Source organism: Saimiri boliviensis, chromosome 6, assembly GCF_048565385.1.
Source record: "Saimiri boliviensis isolate mSaiBol1 chromosome 6, mSaiBol1.pri, whole genome shotgun sequence".
NCBI lineage: Eukaryota > Metazoa > Chordata > Mammalia > Primates > Cebidae > Saimiri > Saimiri boliviensis.
The window spans coordinates 60,669,813-60,684,210 of NC_133454.1; the positions used below are offsets into that span (position 1 = coordinate 60,669,813).

The 14,398-nt window shown below is 48.8% G+C and overlaps 1 protein-coding gene across 5 annotated transcripts in view; it reads left to right on the top strand.

Moving 5' to 3' along the window:
* Positions 1-14,398, top strand: part of PKNOX2 (PBX/knotted 1 homeobox 2) — a 269,623-nt gene that overhangs the window by 188,885 nt on the left and 66,340 nt on the right. For all 5 annotated transcript variants that reach the window (XM_039470683.2, XM_039470684.2, XM_074400798.1 and 2 more), the window contains one exon: positions 13,724-13,863. In XM_039470683.2, the coding sequence (XP_039326617.1) occupies positions 13,724-13,863 (140 nt within the window). The remainder of the gene's footprint in view (positions 1-13,723; positions 13,864-14,398) is intronic.

Sequence of the window (14,398 nt, forward strand, 5' to 3'; positions counted from 1 at the left end):
ATCTAAGGTCTCAGGCAGAAGCTATTTGCAGGCACTGCCCAAAGGCTCTCCTCTCTCAGAATTCGCCAGAATGTCACCATTTAAAATCTTCGCATTTAGAGCAAAAGAATAATTTGCCCTGGGGAAGCTGCCATGTGCTTGTAACCTAGGCAATCCACGAGTGAAATGTCTGATGAGAAGCATCAGTGTCCATGGTGAATTGACCAGGTCAAGGTGTTGGGGTCTTTATGACCTTGACGAAGCCACTAGGCTATGGCCAAATCACCATGGGCCTTCCTTAAGCTGAGCTGGTTCCCAAGGGAACGGAGCAGGATGTAGGGCTAAGGAGAGGAGTTAGGGCAGGGGTGGAGTGTGAGGGTGGGAGAACTGGGGGAGGCCCCCCCCCCGCCCCGTCTCCGAATAAAGGCTTCTGACGCTAGGGAGAACGGCTGTTCTCTCCAGAGTGCTGGTATTTAAGGCCCTTCTGTCCACTCTTTCGGGCTTCTAGGAGGGGCTCCCTTGTAGGAACAGCTTTTTCACGCATGACTGGCTGCTGGCACTTTCTGCAAACTTGCACTGGACCCCTGACTTCTTGCCTTTATGTTTTTGAGATATGGACCCCAGCTTCCCACAGGGAAACTCTACTGCATTTCCCTTCAGAATGCTCATATCCCCAAGAACCAAACTGCTCTCTGAGACTCCACATTTTCAGGGAAGCAGGGCCAGATAGGAATGTAGGTCGGGAACATCAGGGAATCCTGCCCAAAACAGAGCTCTTCAAGAAACAAGGCCCACTCCCTCCTCATTCCTTTTGGTCTAATCTTGTTACTTTTGGACCCCCTGTGGCTTGTTTCCTCACCACCTGGGCAGCTGAGCTCACCTCTCCATCACCGCTTCAGAAACCCAGTTTCTTCCACAGGCAACAAATGGACAGTCTCTGATATGAAGTCTCCCAAATGAAAAAGGAAGCGAGACGCGGAGCCCTTCCTCTGAGACCCAGGCGATCGTTTTAATAATGTTCCCGTTGTGCTAAGGGCTAGCAATACTGAGCATAATCTATTCAAATGCACAGGAGAATCTCACTTTGGAAAATTAGGAATCTGCATTAAAAAATTCCCAAGCCCCGGACCTTCTTTATAATAAATTAGAATTTTTTTTCAAGGCAAGTTCTTAACTTGGCAATTTCATTTTTGAAGTTTGGGGAATAAAGTTATTAAAAATGAGGGAGCCTTTTTTCTTCTTCTTCCCATTTTAGTAGAGAAGCATTGGTTATGGCCTCATGCTATTTGGGCACAAGCCAAGTGATATGGTGGCTCAGCGGCATCTGGTCCCTCAGTTCTGTTGCCGTCCATCCTGGGGAAACTTTGCAATTGCTTGTAAGGCCGTCACTGTCTGTTGATTGTGCACTGAAGGATGACTGTATGTTTAGCATAAAAGCAGTCTGAGTGAGGTGGCTCATGCCGGTAATCTCAGCACTTTGGGAGACCGAGGTGGGCAGATTGTCTGAGGTCAGGAGTTCGAGACCAGCCTGGCCAACATGGTGAAACCCTGTCTCTACTAAAAATACAAAAAAAAAAAAAAAGTAGCCAGATATGGTGGCACATGCCTATACCAGCAATTCAGGAGGCTGGAGAAGGAGTAGTGCTTGATCCCAGGAGGTGAAGATTGCAGTGAGCCAAGATTGCACCACTGCACTCCAGCCTGGGAGACAGAGTGAGACTCTCTCAAAAATAAAAAGAAACTGCAAAAACAACAACCCAGTGGAACCCTCCCTGTGGCCTACTTCCTCCTTCTGGTGGCTACCTGCTAAATTCTGCCAGAGTAGCAGTGCCCTCTACTGTCTAAATACAGGACCCCAATTCCAGCCTGCTGTAACTGGGTCCTTGATGCAGACCCCCATTTTATTCCCTGAAGAGGTAGGGGTAAGTCACTGGGGTGGTGGAATTCTACAGTGATTGCCTACTGAACACACTGTCTCTAGGGAGACCTGGATTTGACCTAGGTGTGTGTTCCCCAGTTCAGTGCATTGTGTTGATTCCAACATTACCCGCTTCTGTTCTGCAGCTCTGCCACAGTGGGCCTGGCTGTCAGCTGGTCTTTCACGTGCCCCTCCTCCGACTGACCCTTCTGTTTGCTCCTATTTCTGTTTGACGCCAGCATCCCCACTGACCGTTCTGTTTCTCTCCTCTCCTGCCTTGCCTAGAATCCCAGCAAATGTCATTCCAGCCCCCCTCCCAGAATTTTTTTGGAAACACACAACCACCCTGTCACTCCTTCTAGGCAAATACCTCTCATTCTTGTACTCTCAGAAATGTCACTCGAGATCTTCCTGTAACACCCATATGCAACATCAGCCACCAAGCAAAGTTCTCACTTCCTTAGCGCCATCAGCCAATCCAGGGAGCCATCCGGATTCACTAGCGAAGGCAACCACTTCTCTCCCCTCACCTTCCCACACAAAACACACTCTCACTATCAGCACCCCCCGCAACTCTTCATCAAACACAGACGCACACCTACTGTTCCACAACTATCTTTGCCCTTGGCTTATTGGCAAGACAAATATTGTATCTGGTCTATTTGAGTATGCATTCGATGTTTAGTATGCCTTGGTCTGTGTGTCCCCTGCATGTCAGCTACGTGAGCATTCGACTAGAAGGCAGAAATGCTAGCAGATCCTAGTGTGACCCACTAGGTACAGCCCCTGTTGATGTAGAACTAAACTCAACAGATAGTTTAGGAACAAACTGATGGGGAGGTAGATAGGTGCTTACGTAGTATCACTTGATGATGAGTGGCGTTAAAAGGGTTTTGTCATTCACGAAGGATGCTGCCTCATTTTTGACCAGAGGGAGACAAGACAGGCAGTTAGAACTCATAGTTGAGGTCCGATTTGGGAGGCTCACTTCAGAAGGAAGTAAATGTTTGCTTAAGGCCCCTTTGCAAAAGCTGCATCTCTCCCATTCCCCCCAGCCCGATCCTCCAGCATCCCTCAGAGCGGGGAGAATGTTGTCTGCGACTCCAGGACACAGCACTCAGAGATCTAGGGCCAAGACAACAGTGTCTTACCTACCCTGCAAGCGGAAGACTAAGGCTGGGCCAGCCACACTGAGGAAGCCAGACCCGTCTCTCTGGGCACCTTCTTTCCCTCCTGGTCCTAGCACCATCCCCGCTCCAGGTGGGGCCAGGGGAGGCAGACATCCTGGGGAAGCAGGATGGCCTTTGATCGGTCATTAGAATCCCCATGCTGGTTTCATTAACTGGAGGCAAAAGAGGGTGGCTGGGGCCCCTAGCTGTGAATGGCCTCCATCCAGGCCACGCAGCTGTGACAGGCAGAAGCGGGTTCAGATGTTTTCACACTCGCTTTACATTCCTCTCATCTCTTTAAGGGCTGGAGCCCCCTGCCTTGCAGGGCCCTCTGCTCAGCTGCCTGTGAAACACATTCGCTTTGCAGCAATAGAGTTAATTCAGCAGCTTTGAAAGTTCCCCTAAGCCTTTTCTGTGATGGTGATTGACAGCTCCCTCTGCCCCTAGGGGCAACACTCCAGGGACCATAAGAGGACCCACCTTCCCTTGCTTTGACTCACCAAAACAGACTCTTCCCTTTCTTTTTTCTTTTCTGCTGGGCCTTTCTTCTCTTTGTGCACAGTGACCTCTCTCTCTGCCTGCTTGGGCCACCCATGTCTTTAAACTGGACATATCCCCACACTCCAACTCACCCAAGACCTGGACCCTTGATTGTGTAAAAGGCAAAAACAACCTCCAGGTCCAACCATGGGACCTTTATGCCCCATGTAGGAGGTGGTGGGCTGTCAGCATGACTTTAAAGCTTGGGAAGAAACACTCTACTGGCCTGGTCTAGGTTTTTTGTTTGATGAACTTACTATATTCTGAGATTTACCAAAAACAGAGATTTTATAGTCTACCCCCTTGTCCCCAAGCAGGATAAATGCCCTAAACAGCTACAAACATGGTTAATGGCCGAGGGATACACAGCCTAAAATAAATCAGGGGACCGGTGATCCAAGTCAGCCGCGGGTCTGGGGAGGATCTCAAATGCTCCGCCTCCCTTTCCCATGTTGTTGGTCTTAGTAGATCTTCAGAAAGCTTTGGTGTCTGTGCAGCCTGGCAGGAGGCGGGCAGGTGAATTAGGGCCCCAGGATGCTTGATGTCCTTGTAGTCTGTGGTCTGAAGAGGAGGGTGGGGTGACTCAACCTCGTAGAAATTCAGGAATCAGGCCTTGTCCCAGCTTCATCGCTGATGACATACAAATTTAGGCAAGTAATTTCGTAGCTGTTTCTTTGATTCACTCATCCATTTGATAAACACTGAGTGCTTCCTGTGGACCGTGCGGACATTGTGCTGTGTACTGGGGTACAAAATCAGCAGAGTTCCTGCCCTCCTGGAGCTTACAGTCCATTTGGAGTCTTATTTTCTGCATCTATAAAATGAGAATAACTGCCCTCCCTGCCTTACGAGGCAGTTGAGAGTGTGGGTAGAAAAAGTACAGTGGTGTTCCTCGGCCCCTTTTCACCTCCACCCCAACTTGATCCTTCACTCAATCACCCGCTCATCTCTGGCAGCACAGATGGATTCAACGTTAATTACTTTTTATTAGGAACACAATAGGCATGTCAAATAGGTTTTTCCAGCTATGAGCACACGCTCACACACACACACACACACACACACACACACACACACACACACACACATACACATAGACACACACCCAGAGCTGTGCACACACTGGGGTTCTGGCATGCCCTCAGAAGGGCCTGTTGGAAATCACTGGTTTGGGACTATGAGAAAAGGGAAGGATCTTCCAGAGGGAAGCGATGGGATGGGCAGGGGGCATCAGTTCACAGGAAATGGCACAAAGCTGTGAAGTGGAACAGCTTTTCTCTCTTAACCTCCTGTCATTGACCACCCAGGAAATTCAGTTAGGGCCAGCCAATGTTCCATGAGTCACATTTTGTAAATCATCACTTACAAACCCTTTTAAAATTAATTAACAAACTGAAACCCCATTGTACACCACTCAGTAACTCTTCTGTGGTCTGTTCTATCCACTTGGCCCAGGATCAGAATGGAGGTGACCAAGGCCCGCTGTTCCGAGAGCCTCTTTGAGCTACATTGGGCGGCCCGGTTCTGCTGCCAGCCCTTCCGCTCCCTGGGCTAACTGGATTGGGGAATATTTTGAGGAACGTTCTTTGGCCTCTCCCACTTTGGGACCCCTGAGGCCTTGAACACGTCACTCAGTCATTGTCTCCTTTGGTCATTTAACACGTGGGAGTGCACCACAGGCAGGCATGGAGCTGGGAGACCAGCCCGCTCAAGAGACAGGCAAGGGGCCTGCTGTTGCAGGTGTTGAGGTGCAGGTGTTCAGACGAGGCAGGAATCCAGCCTGCGTAGGTCTGAGGAGGGCAGAAAAGCAGGAAAGGCTTATTGGGAGAGTTGAAGCTGTAGCTGGATGGGAGGGAGGCTGCAGCGGACATGAGGACAGTCCCTGCTGAGGCAGCTATGGGAGCAGGAAGATGGCCACAATCAGGTGCATTCAAGTAACCGTGGGTAGGTCTGAGGCTATAGGGTAAGGGGAAGAGGGCTGTGCAGATGACAAGGCTGTCTGTGAGCAGTTTTCAGCATCTCTCAAAGTTCCCCTAAGCTTTCTCTGTGACTGTAACAAAAGGGTCCTTCTGTCCCTGGGGTCAACACCCCAGGGACCATATGGGGACCCACCTTCCTTTGCTTTGACTCATCAAAGAAGACTCTGCTCTTTTTCCTTTTCTGCTGGCCTTTCTTCTCTTTGTGCCCAGTGATCTCTCTGCCTGCTTGGGTCACCCATGTCTTTAAACTGGACATATCCCCGAACTCCAGCTCACCTGAGCAGACCCAGATCTGGAGCACCCTGGGGGCTGTGCCCCCCAACATTGTTCATGCCCCCTGCTGCCTCCTACCTGTTCAGGCCAAACTTGATGTTTACCAAGTGGCCTCAAGCCCTGCCCTCTTCCCAGGTCCTTGGCTTCTCTCCTGGTTGCCAGGAAACATCCCATACCCGGCTTGCTCCGAGCTGGAGGGAGTGGCAGCAGCCCCTAGAGGGCCAGGCCTGGGCAGCCCCAGGGGGTCAGAACACAAGGTTTTGGCAGCCTAAGGGGGCCCTCCTGGAGCTGGCTGGCACCCACTCTGCCTTGTCAGGTGGAGGGCTCAGAAGAGGGAATGTCCTTCTTAGACAGAGTGCCTGTGCTGAGAAGGTGCAGGCTTGGGTGTTCAGTGCTTTCAGAAAGAGACTCTGTGGGGGCAGGGGTGTGTGGGTGTAATAGTCACAGCAAGCAAGACTATGTGGAGGAGGGGTGGGGGGAGGCATGGGAGGTGTGGGGTCACTTGGGCAGGATCTGAACAGGGGGTGGGATTTGGATTTGATTCAAAGGAGAAATCTAGGAAGAGGAAGCAGTAGAATTGCTTAGAAACCATGGTTTGCCGACATCTGCTGCTTGCAATGCACCCTCACATATGGTCTCATAGTAGCCCTGGGAAGAGATATTAATAGCTCCATTTTTACCTGATGGGGAAACTGAGGCCCAGAGGAACTGAGTCATTGCCTTGGGGAAGTGATTCATTTCCTCTGAGCCTCAGTTCCAAGCTGGTAACATGTAACATGACCTTCTGTGACACCGGGGGCCCCCTTTTCCTGTACTTGAACTCACCATTGCCTGCTTCCCAGGGAGCTTATACAGAATGGGTTCTTTCAGCAGGGGTAGCACCCATACTGGCAGGACCCCCAGGGCAGCCCACGCAAGAGAAACAGCAGCAGCCAGCTCTCGGGCTGTGGGCTGTAGGCTGTGTGGATTATATTAACAATAACCGCCATATGCTGAGTATCTACTGAGTGCCGGCTACTTTGCATGTAATTGTCTCATTTAATTCTGAACACCCTGTACCTTGAGTATAATTATTCCCATTTTATAGATGAGGATCCTGGTTGAGAAAGGTTGAGTAACTTGCCCAAATCACACAGGCAGGAGAGAGCCAAATACAAAGCAGAGGCTCATCCCCAGCACATTGTGCTCTGTCGCATCGTCTCCAGCTCTGCGCTGGACCCCCTGTTCCCCTCAGTCAGTTGTGTGGTCAGGAGCTGCAGACTTCTCTTTTGTGGCCCGAGGATTCAGGGTCAAGGAGGTAAATCTGCAGCTAAATGATAGCATTCAACCGGACTCGCCCACTCTGTACCAGTCACTCCTGATTCAACAGACATTTCAGATGCTCTCTCTACCAGACACTGAGGCTACTATAGTAAACAGGAAAGCCCTGGTCCTGCCCTCAAGGATCATACAGTCTAGTGAGGAAGAGAGGCGAGTGAGCAAGCAGGTCGCAGCAGCCTGCTGAGGGCCGTGCACGCCTGGGGCAGAGGAGCCTGACCCTGTTCCAGATGCTCTGCCATCATCCACTGGAGGAGATAGCCATCCCCACCATGGCTGTGGGAGGTAGGAAGCACCCTGCCGATTTTTCAGATGAGGAACCTGAAGCCCCAGAAGGTAAAGTTACATCTTTAAGGTTGTAAGTGGTAAGGGTAGGATTCAAAACAAGCGCTATCTGAAACCAACGCTTCTGCTCTCCCCAGTGCCAACCATCTTCTGTGGGTGCTGGAGAGACCTTGGTGTCAGCCCCCCTTCTACACCATCTGCTCCCACCTCCCATGAGCAAGAGAGGAAGTCTTAAGGGAAGCTTGCAGGAGGCAGCAGGTGAACAAAACTCAGGCCTCCAGGCTCCGGAAGGCTTGCAGCCCCTGTAGGCAGGTTTCCTCTGTGCCCTCGGTCACCAAGCTCCTTGTAGGCTTGGAGGGAAGTCAACCCAGCAGTGAGCCACCTCTGTTGAATAAACCAGCTGTGCCATCCTACTTGGGTTCTGCGTGGGAGAACTGTTTCTGGCACAATCATTGTTGGGAGAATGATTTGAACTTGTAGGGGAGAGGTTTGTTGAGGGAGAGGGACAAACTGGGACCAGCAGTGAGGATGGGGTGGACTAGACAGAGACTTAGAGCACGTGCCGGGTGGGCGGGCTGAAGTTTCATTCTAATTTGAGCCTCACTACACCTCCTCCTGCCTCTTTTTTCACAGAGGGGGGAAAAATCTTCCCATTCTCTTCTTCAAAGTGAAGTAATTAAATGCTCCAATTCACATCGTGTGGTGAGTCAGGAAAGCCCTCGGTGGGCTTCTGTTTCCTCATCTGCAAAATGGAGATGATGATAACCAACTGCACAGGGTTATCGTCAAACGTGAAAGCCTACGGAACCTTTTGCTTTTTTTGTTTCTTAGAGACAGGGTATCACTCTGTCTCCCAGGCTGGAATGCAGCGATACGACCGTAGTGCAGTGCAGCCTCAGCTTCCTGGACTCAAGCAATCCTCCTGCCTCAGCCTTTTGAGTAGTTGAAACTACAGGCACACACCACCACATCTAGCTAATTTATTTTACTTTTTATAAGATGGGTTCTCATTTTGTTGTCCAGGCTGGTCTTGAACTCTTAGCTTCAAACAATCCTCCTGCCTCAGCCTCCCAGAGCACTGAGATTACAGGTGTGAGCCACAGCACCCAGCCCAGATATATTTTATTAGCTTATTAGAACAAAACATGTCACTGTCCTCCTACAAGTGGAAAAAGATGATGCTTAACAGAAAAGAAGCATCTGTGGGGGCTTCAGGTAGGTAAGATGCTTCCCAGCACCCCTTAAAACACACCAGAGAGCGTATCCTACACATTTTCATGAGTAGGAGGCCAGACTGCCCGTGTGGCTAGATCTCTCAGCCCAACTCGGATTTTGCACACCTGCACATACATCTGACAACCCTTGCCTCTTCCTACTCCTTTTAGGTTGGGAAAAGAAGGAACCCTCAAACTAAGAATCTGGGCAGGGGTTCCCTAGCTGCAAGCTTAAGGCAGAACTGGCTCTGGTTAGACGGCAGAGAGAAGTCCAGTGGTTATAGCATCTACAGGAGGGAAATGCATGAAGGTAATGGCCCCAGGGTCTTTGCCCCAAGAAAGAACCCTAGGCCAAGAGAGGACATGGGAAGTGCAGAGCCCACTTCAGCCTCCCAAAGCACTGGAATTACTGGCGTGAGCTACCGCACCCAGCCCAGAAATATTTTATTAGCACATGTGTAGGCGCTGGCACAACATCACATCTCACAGGGGCCTCCCGAGGAAATGCTGCCTCCTGCCCCATCAGTAGCCAATGTCTGGTTCTTTTGATTAATCTGAACAGCCTGAACCTGTAGAGCGAGTATTATCTCCTGCATTTGACGACTTAGGCAACCAAAGAGGTCAAGAAACTTGTCCCAAAACACGTAGTTAATAATTGGCAGAGGAGCATCACACTCAGGGCTGACTCCTCTGCTCTCTCCATTCTCTGAGGCTTTTCTGGTCTCCAAGGCAGTTCTCAGGACACTGCTCCACATTGCCTCTCCTCTGTCCCTTAGCTTCCCCTGGCTGAGAAGGGACAGTCCTCCGTGCCTGCACTGATGGCCTACCTGCCCCTGTCCCTAGCGGGCTGCCAAGGTAGGGTCTCCAGAGTGCTCTGAGGGCTCCTTGGAGAAAAGCTCCAAATCTGGAGTGGCCAGTTCTGAGACCAGCTGTGAATGCACCAGGTGGCCTCCTGGCATGGGTAAGACAAGTTTCTTCCCATTCCAGACTACAAAGAATGGAAGAAAGCTACTTGGGGAAAAACCAAAATTAGAGGTGTGCTAGTAAATATTTAACAATTTGCTCTCTGGGAGTGGGGCGGGGGAAGGGCAGGGGTAAGCCCTGATTTGCAGAATTGCCAATTTCCGTGGTGTAAATGCTCCTACCATGGCCAATTTCAAGCTCCCGATGTGATGTCAACCAGCTTGCAACATTTCTGAAAATTTAACAATTGGCTTTCACAAGCCAGAACAAGGCAGTTCCAGCCCACGGCTTAATAGCCGCACCCTGCCCTGGTCTACCCGTGATCCTACTCTTTAGGCTGTGCTGCCCAATAACATTCCCCCAAAACACTTACTGCAAGTTATCCCCATCCTCCTGGCCCCGAAACTCTGTGGACAGCTGCCCGTCCTCTCCCTTGCGCTCCAGTTCTTGGGAAGTAGATGTCTCTGGCTAGAAAAAGAAACCTATTTGGGGATAAACACTCATTCTCCAAACCGGCAGGAAATGCAGTTTGCTGACTTGGCCCCCATGAGGTATATAAATTTGAGTCATCGTCCTCCTCAGACCAGCTCTGCTGTCTTCTTCCCGTCCTTCTGCCAGTCACAGCCTCTCAGCTGGGGCCTCTTGGGACACTGGCAAGTGTCCGCTTTTGATTTACATTTTATTCTGAGCTTTCCTCTTTCACCCATGAGGGCCCTCCGCCCGACCTTTCCCTGAAGTCCTGCCTAGGACGAGGGAGGTGGGAGGAAAAAGAGCACCTCCTTCAACGCTCTTCATCTCAGGAGCTCAGCTAACAGAAGCCACTCGTGGATTCCTTCAAGGACACAAGGAAATTCACTCCTAGTGGGCAGAGCAGAGCACACCGCTCCCCCTACATTTCACCCTCAAACGAGCTGTGCAGATGTCGCTGTGCCTTGCTTTATGGCAGAAGTACATTCCGGAAATCTCGTGTTTAATAATAACAACCTCTCCTCCATCTGTGAAGCACTCTAGAGTTTCCAGAGCACTTTTACATACTACACATCGTCGAATCTGAGCCTCTCACCAGTGCTGTGTGGTGGGTGGTGATTATTAAAACACCCTCATGGTGTCTGAGCCTGTCAGAGTTGGAGGGGACTTCAGATGTCATATAACCGAGCCACCCAGCTGAAGCTCCCATCTTCTCCATGGTGGCCCAGCTGGTCAGTCCGACTCTACTTGGCCTCTGTAGTGGCTGGAAATTTACCTGGAAAGTGGGGGAGCCCACTCCAGCCTTAGAGAATTGGGGGCTTGGAGAGGTAATATTTAGGTTGTCTCCTTGTTATAGATCTAATGCATTGTTCGTAGTTTAGCCCTTCAACTCATGCAGAACTGATACAATAAAATCCCCTCATTCAGATATTCAAAGGGGACTCTCATGTTTCCCCCATCCCCCAAACCTTGTTTATATATTCCAGGTTCCTCCAAATATTCCTCATACAATGAAGCACAGAATCCCTTTACCATCCTGGCTGACTCTGAATGTACTTTCATGTGCTTGTTTAATCAAAGTCGTGCAAGACCAGAAGTTTCTGCACGCTGTGAACGATGCCTCTGTGAATGCATCCTCAGCTAGCATTAGTTTAGGTTGGATTTTTTTTGACAGACATTACACTTTGGATATATTGAGCCAGCTGTCAACTAAAACACAGCTACTAAGCCATGTCTCTCCTTCTCTGCACTTCAATATTGATTTTGCTTGGCCCAAATGTTAGAAGTGTTAAATTTTAACTTATTAGATGAAGATTAATCTTATCGGATTTAGCCCCTTGCCAAAATCTGTAAAGATCTTTTGGATTCCAGTTTCACAGCATTCATAAATTTCTTGAGCATTTCTTTAGATGTTCTCTAAATCACTGATTAAAGTGCTGAATAAGAGGATAAGGAGGAAGCATGTGACACTCTTCTGGAAACCTGCCCCCAGCTGACATCTATCCTTTAATTGTCATCCCTTGGGTGTAGTTTGCTAATCCATGCAATTGTCCACCAGGCTGCCTCTCTCCACATTTTCTGCAAGGCTATCATGGGAAATACCTTGCTGAGGTTACTTACACCATGTTTTCCTGATCTGCAAGTTTAATGATCATGTCAGATCCACGAACTGAGCTTTCTGATAGCAGGCACTCATCTTTGTGACCCCAGTGCCAAGCACGGTGCCTGGTACATGGCAGGGAGTCAAGAAGTATCTGAAGAAATGATCAGTTGCATTAGTGAATGAAGGGATGAATCTGGCCCAGATTAGAGTGAAGACTACTGGGTTGTAGTTTTTTCAAAATTCACTATCTTTCTCTATTTTGAAAATTAGAATAGCATTTGCTTCTACTTTCTTTCTTACAGCACCTCCTTAATATCCATAATCCCAAAAAGTCACCAATTTGCTTACTGATGAGAAAATAGGAGCTTAGGATTAGAGGGAGAGAGTAGGATTCAAGAAATTGTCTCTGGCTTCCAGGCACCATGATGCTATGTCTAGCCTCTTACCCACTGAGACTGGAAAGTCTCCCCCACATCAACCAGCAGTGGCAAGGGTATTTCTTGATTCCTATATGGTATCATAAGCAATAATACCATCTAGGAAAGCAGGTACATCTCTTTTATAGTCTCAACCTCATTCACCACCCATCATTCATCTATTCATTGATTCCACAAATATTTATTGAGCACCTACTAGTACCAGGCTATTCTGGGTCCTAGGAATACAACTATTGCAATCACTCCATGGGCTTAAGTTTTAGCTGGGAGTGAAGAGAAAATCAATAAGCACATAAATATAGAATATAGTCATGGTAAGGGCTATGAAGAAAAATAAAGCAAAAGGCAGAGGGGCTGTATGTACTCCAAAGAGGTGGCATCTGAGCGGAGATCTAAATGAAGAGAAGATCTAAATGAAGACATGCAAATGTCTGGGGGATATATGCACCAGCAATGCTTGTATTCATAGAAGTATAATACTTTTTCTTCCAGAAAGCAGGGACCTAGATTTATATGATGAGCTTTGCAATTGTAAAATATCTGATTCTTTCAAGCCACGTTCATTCACTTATTCACTCACTCATTTTACCCGCAAATACCTTGATTAAGCATCAAATCATTTTACTAAGTCTGTGCCAGTTGGAAGCTGGGGATGAAGGAGTGAGCAAGTCCTCAGAGAAGAACACAGATAAGTCTATGCAGCCCAGCAACACAGTGTGGGTAGAGTTAGCTTCGTGCTATGGATGCAGTGATGTAAGAGAACAGTTGAGGCTTATCATCATTCACACTTTTAGAGATTTATTTGACTGAAGGAAATAAAAAAGCATGAAATTCCATAAAAAGGGTTTTAAAAAATTTCTTAAACCATTGAACCATTTCTTTAAACAAAACCTTAGGTAGAACGGATAATATAAAAAGGAGTTGCTCCGATTGGCACAAAATTGCAGGCCTTGGGACACCTTCAAAAAGATGTCACAGACTATGAAAACCCCTGCCCTAAATATTGGTTATGGCAAGGAACAAGAATCTGTCCATTACCCACTAGAGCCTGCCTATCTTCAAATGGCCAGTAAACCAGATTTGGAGAGCCATTCAGTCATCAGTCAAAAGCACTGGAATTGTTGCCTGTCGCTTGCGTTAAAGGGAATAAATAAACCTGTGTCCAAATGAGAGCCGATTCAGCTCCTTTTTTTCTGCTTTTCAAAGTCATCAAATCAATGTATCACAGTCCAAATGACCCATAAGCACAATTTAAAGGTTTCATCCTACTGTTTTTTTCTACTTCTGGGCAAAGGTTACCACATTTACATTAAGAGTCATCTCTTTTCAGATGTGCTGGGCATCTCCTAGTTTTGGATGGCCCAAAATTGTTTTCTAGAACATGCTCATTTGAAGAAAGCCTGATTTTCTTCCAGCTATAGCACACATGCAAATGGATGCTCATTGTGTGCTCAAAATTCTCTTGCCCACGTGCTCTCCTCCAGGTACAGCACAGGCCAAAGTGGACCTCATACTGTAGCCTGGAGACCAGCACCCTGGCCATGCTAACCCACCACCTCCCCTTTCTTCTCTCTGCAGATGACGGCAACCGCCCAACCACCCTCCAAGGCCCAGGCTGTCCACATCTCCGCCCCCTCAGCTGCTGCCAGCACACCTGTGCCCAGTGCCCCCATCGACCCCCAGGCCCAGCTGGAGGCTGACAAGCGAGCTGTGTACAGGTAGGAGACACTTCAGCTGTGTCCACAGCCCTCGACCAGCTTTAAGGCCAGCTCAGCCATGAGAGATGAGAATGCAGGTCTAAGGGTGGGCTCGACAGAGATCATGGCCAATAGCTATTCTCCCTGAGCCCGCTTCTCTCTCTTGTCAATCAAGAAACCCCCAGCTGGCCACAGTGACTCTAGCTTTTTGGGAATGTCTATGGAGAGATATAGAGGCCTAGGCAGCATCTTCCAAGAGCAGCACTTCCTATCTCAACCAGGGAGATGAGCGTTAATGGGTATCAGAAACCCTCCACTCAGCCAACAAGCCAACAGGCTGCTGCCTCAGGATCCTCTCCTCACCCTGTTCCCCACTGTTGCTTTCCCTCCATCAAGCCCACTGGAGCACTGGACCTCTGACTGCACCCTCTAGGACTTGGCAGTCCACAAATTTTAAGAGGCCTGAAGGTCACAGGAGAGCTTGTTAAAACACATGGTTCTGGGTTCCATGCTCAAAGATGTCAAATCAGTAGATCAAGCTATAGGAAGAGGGATA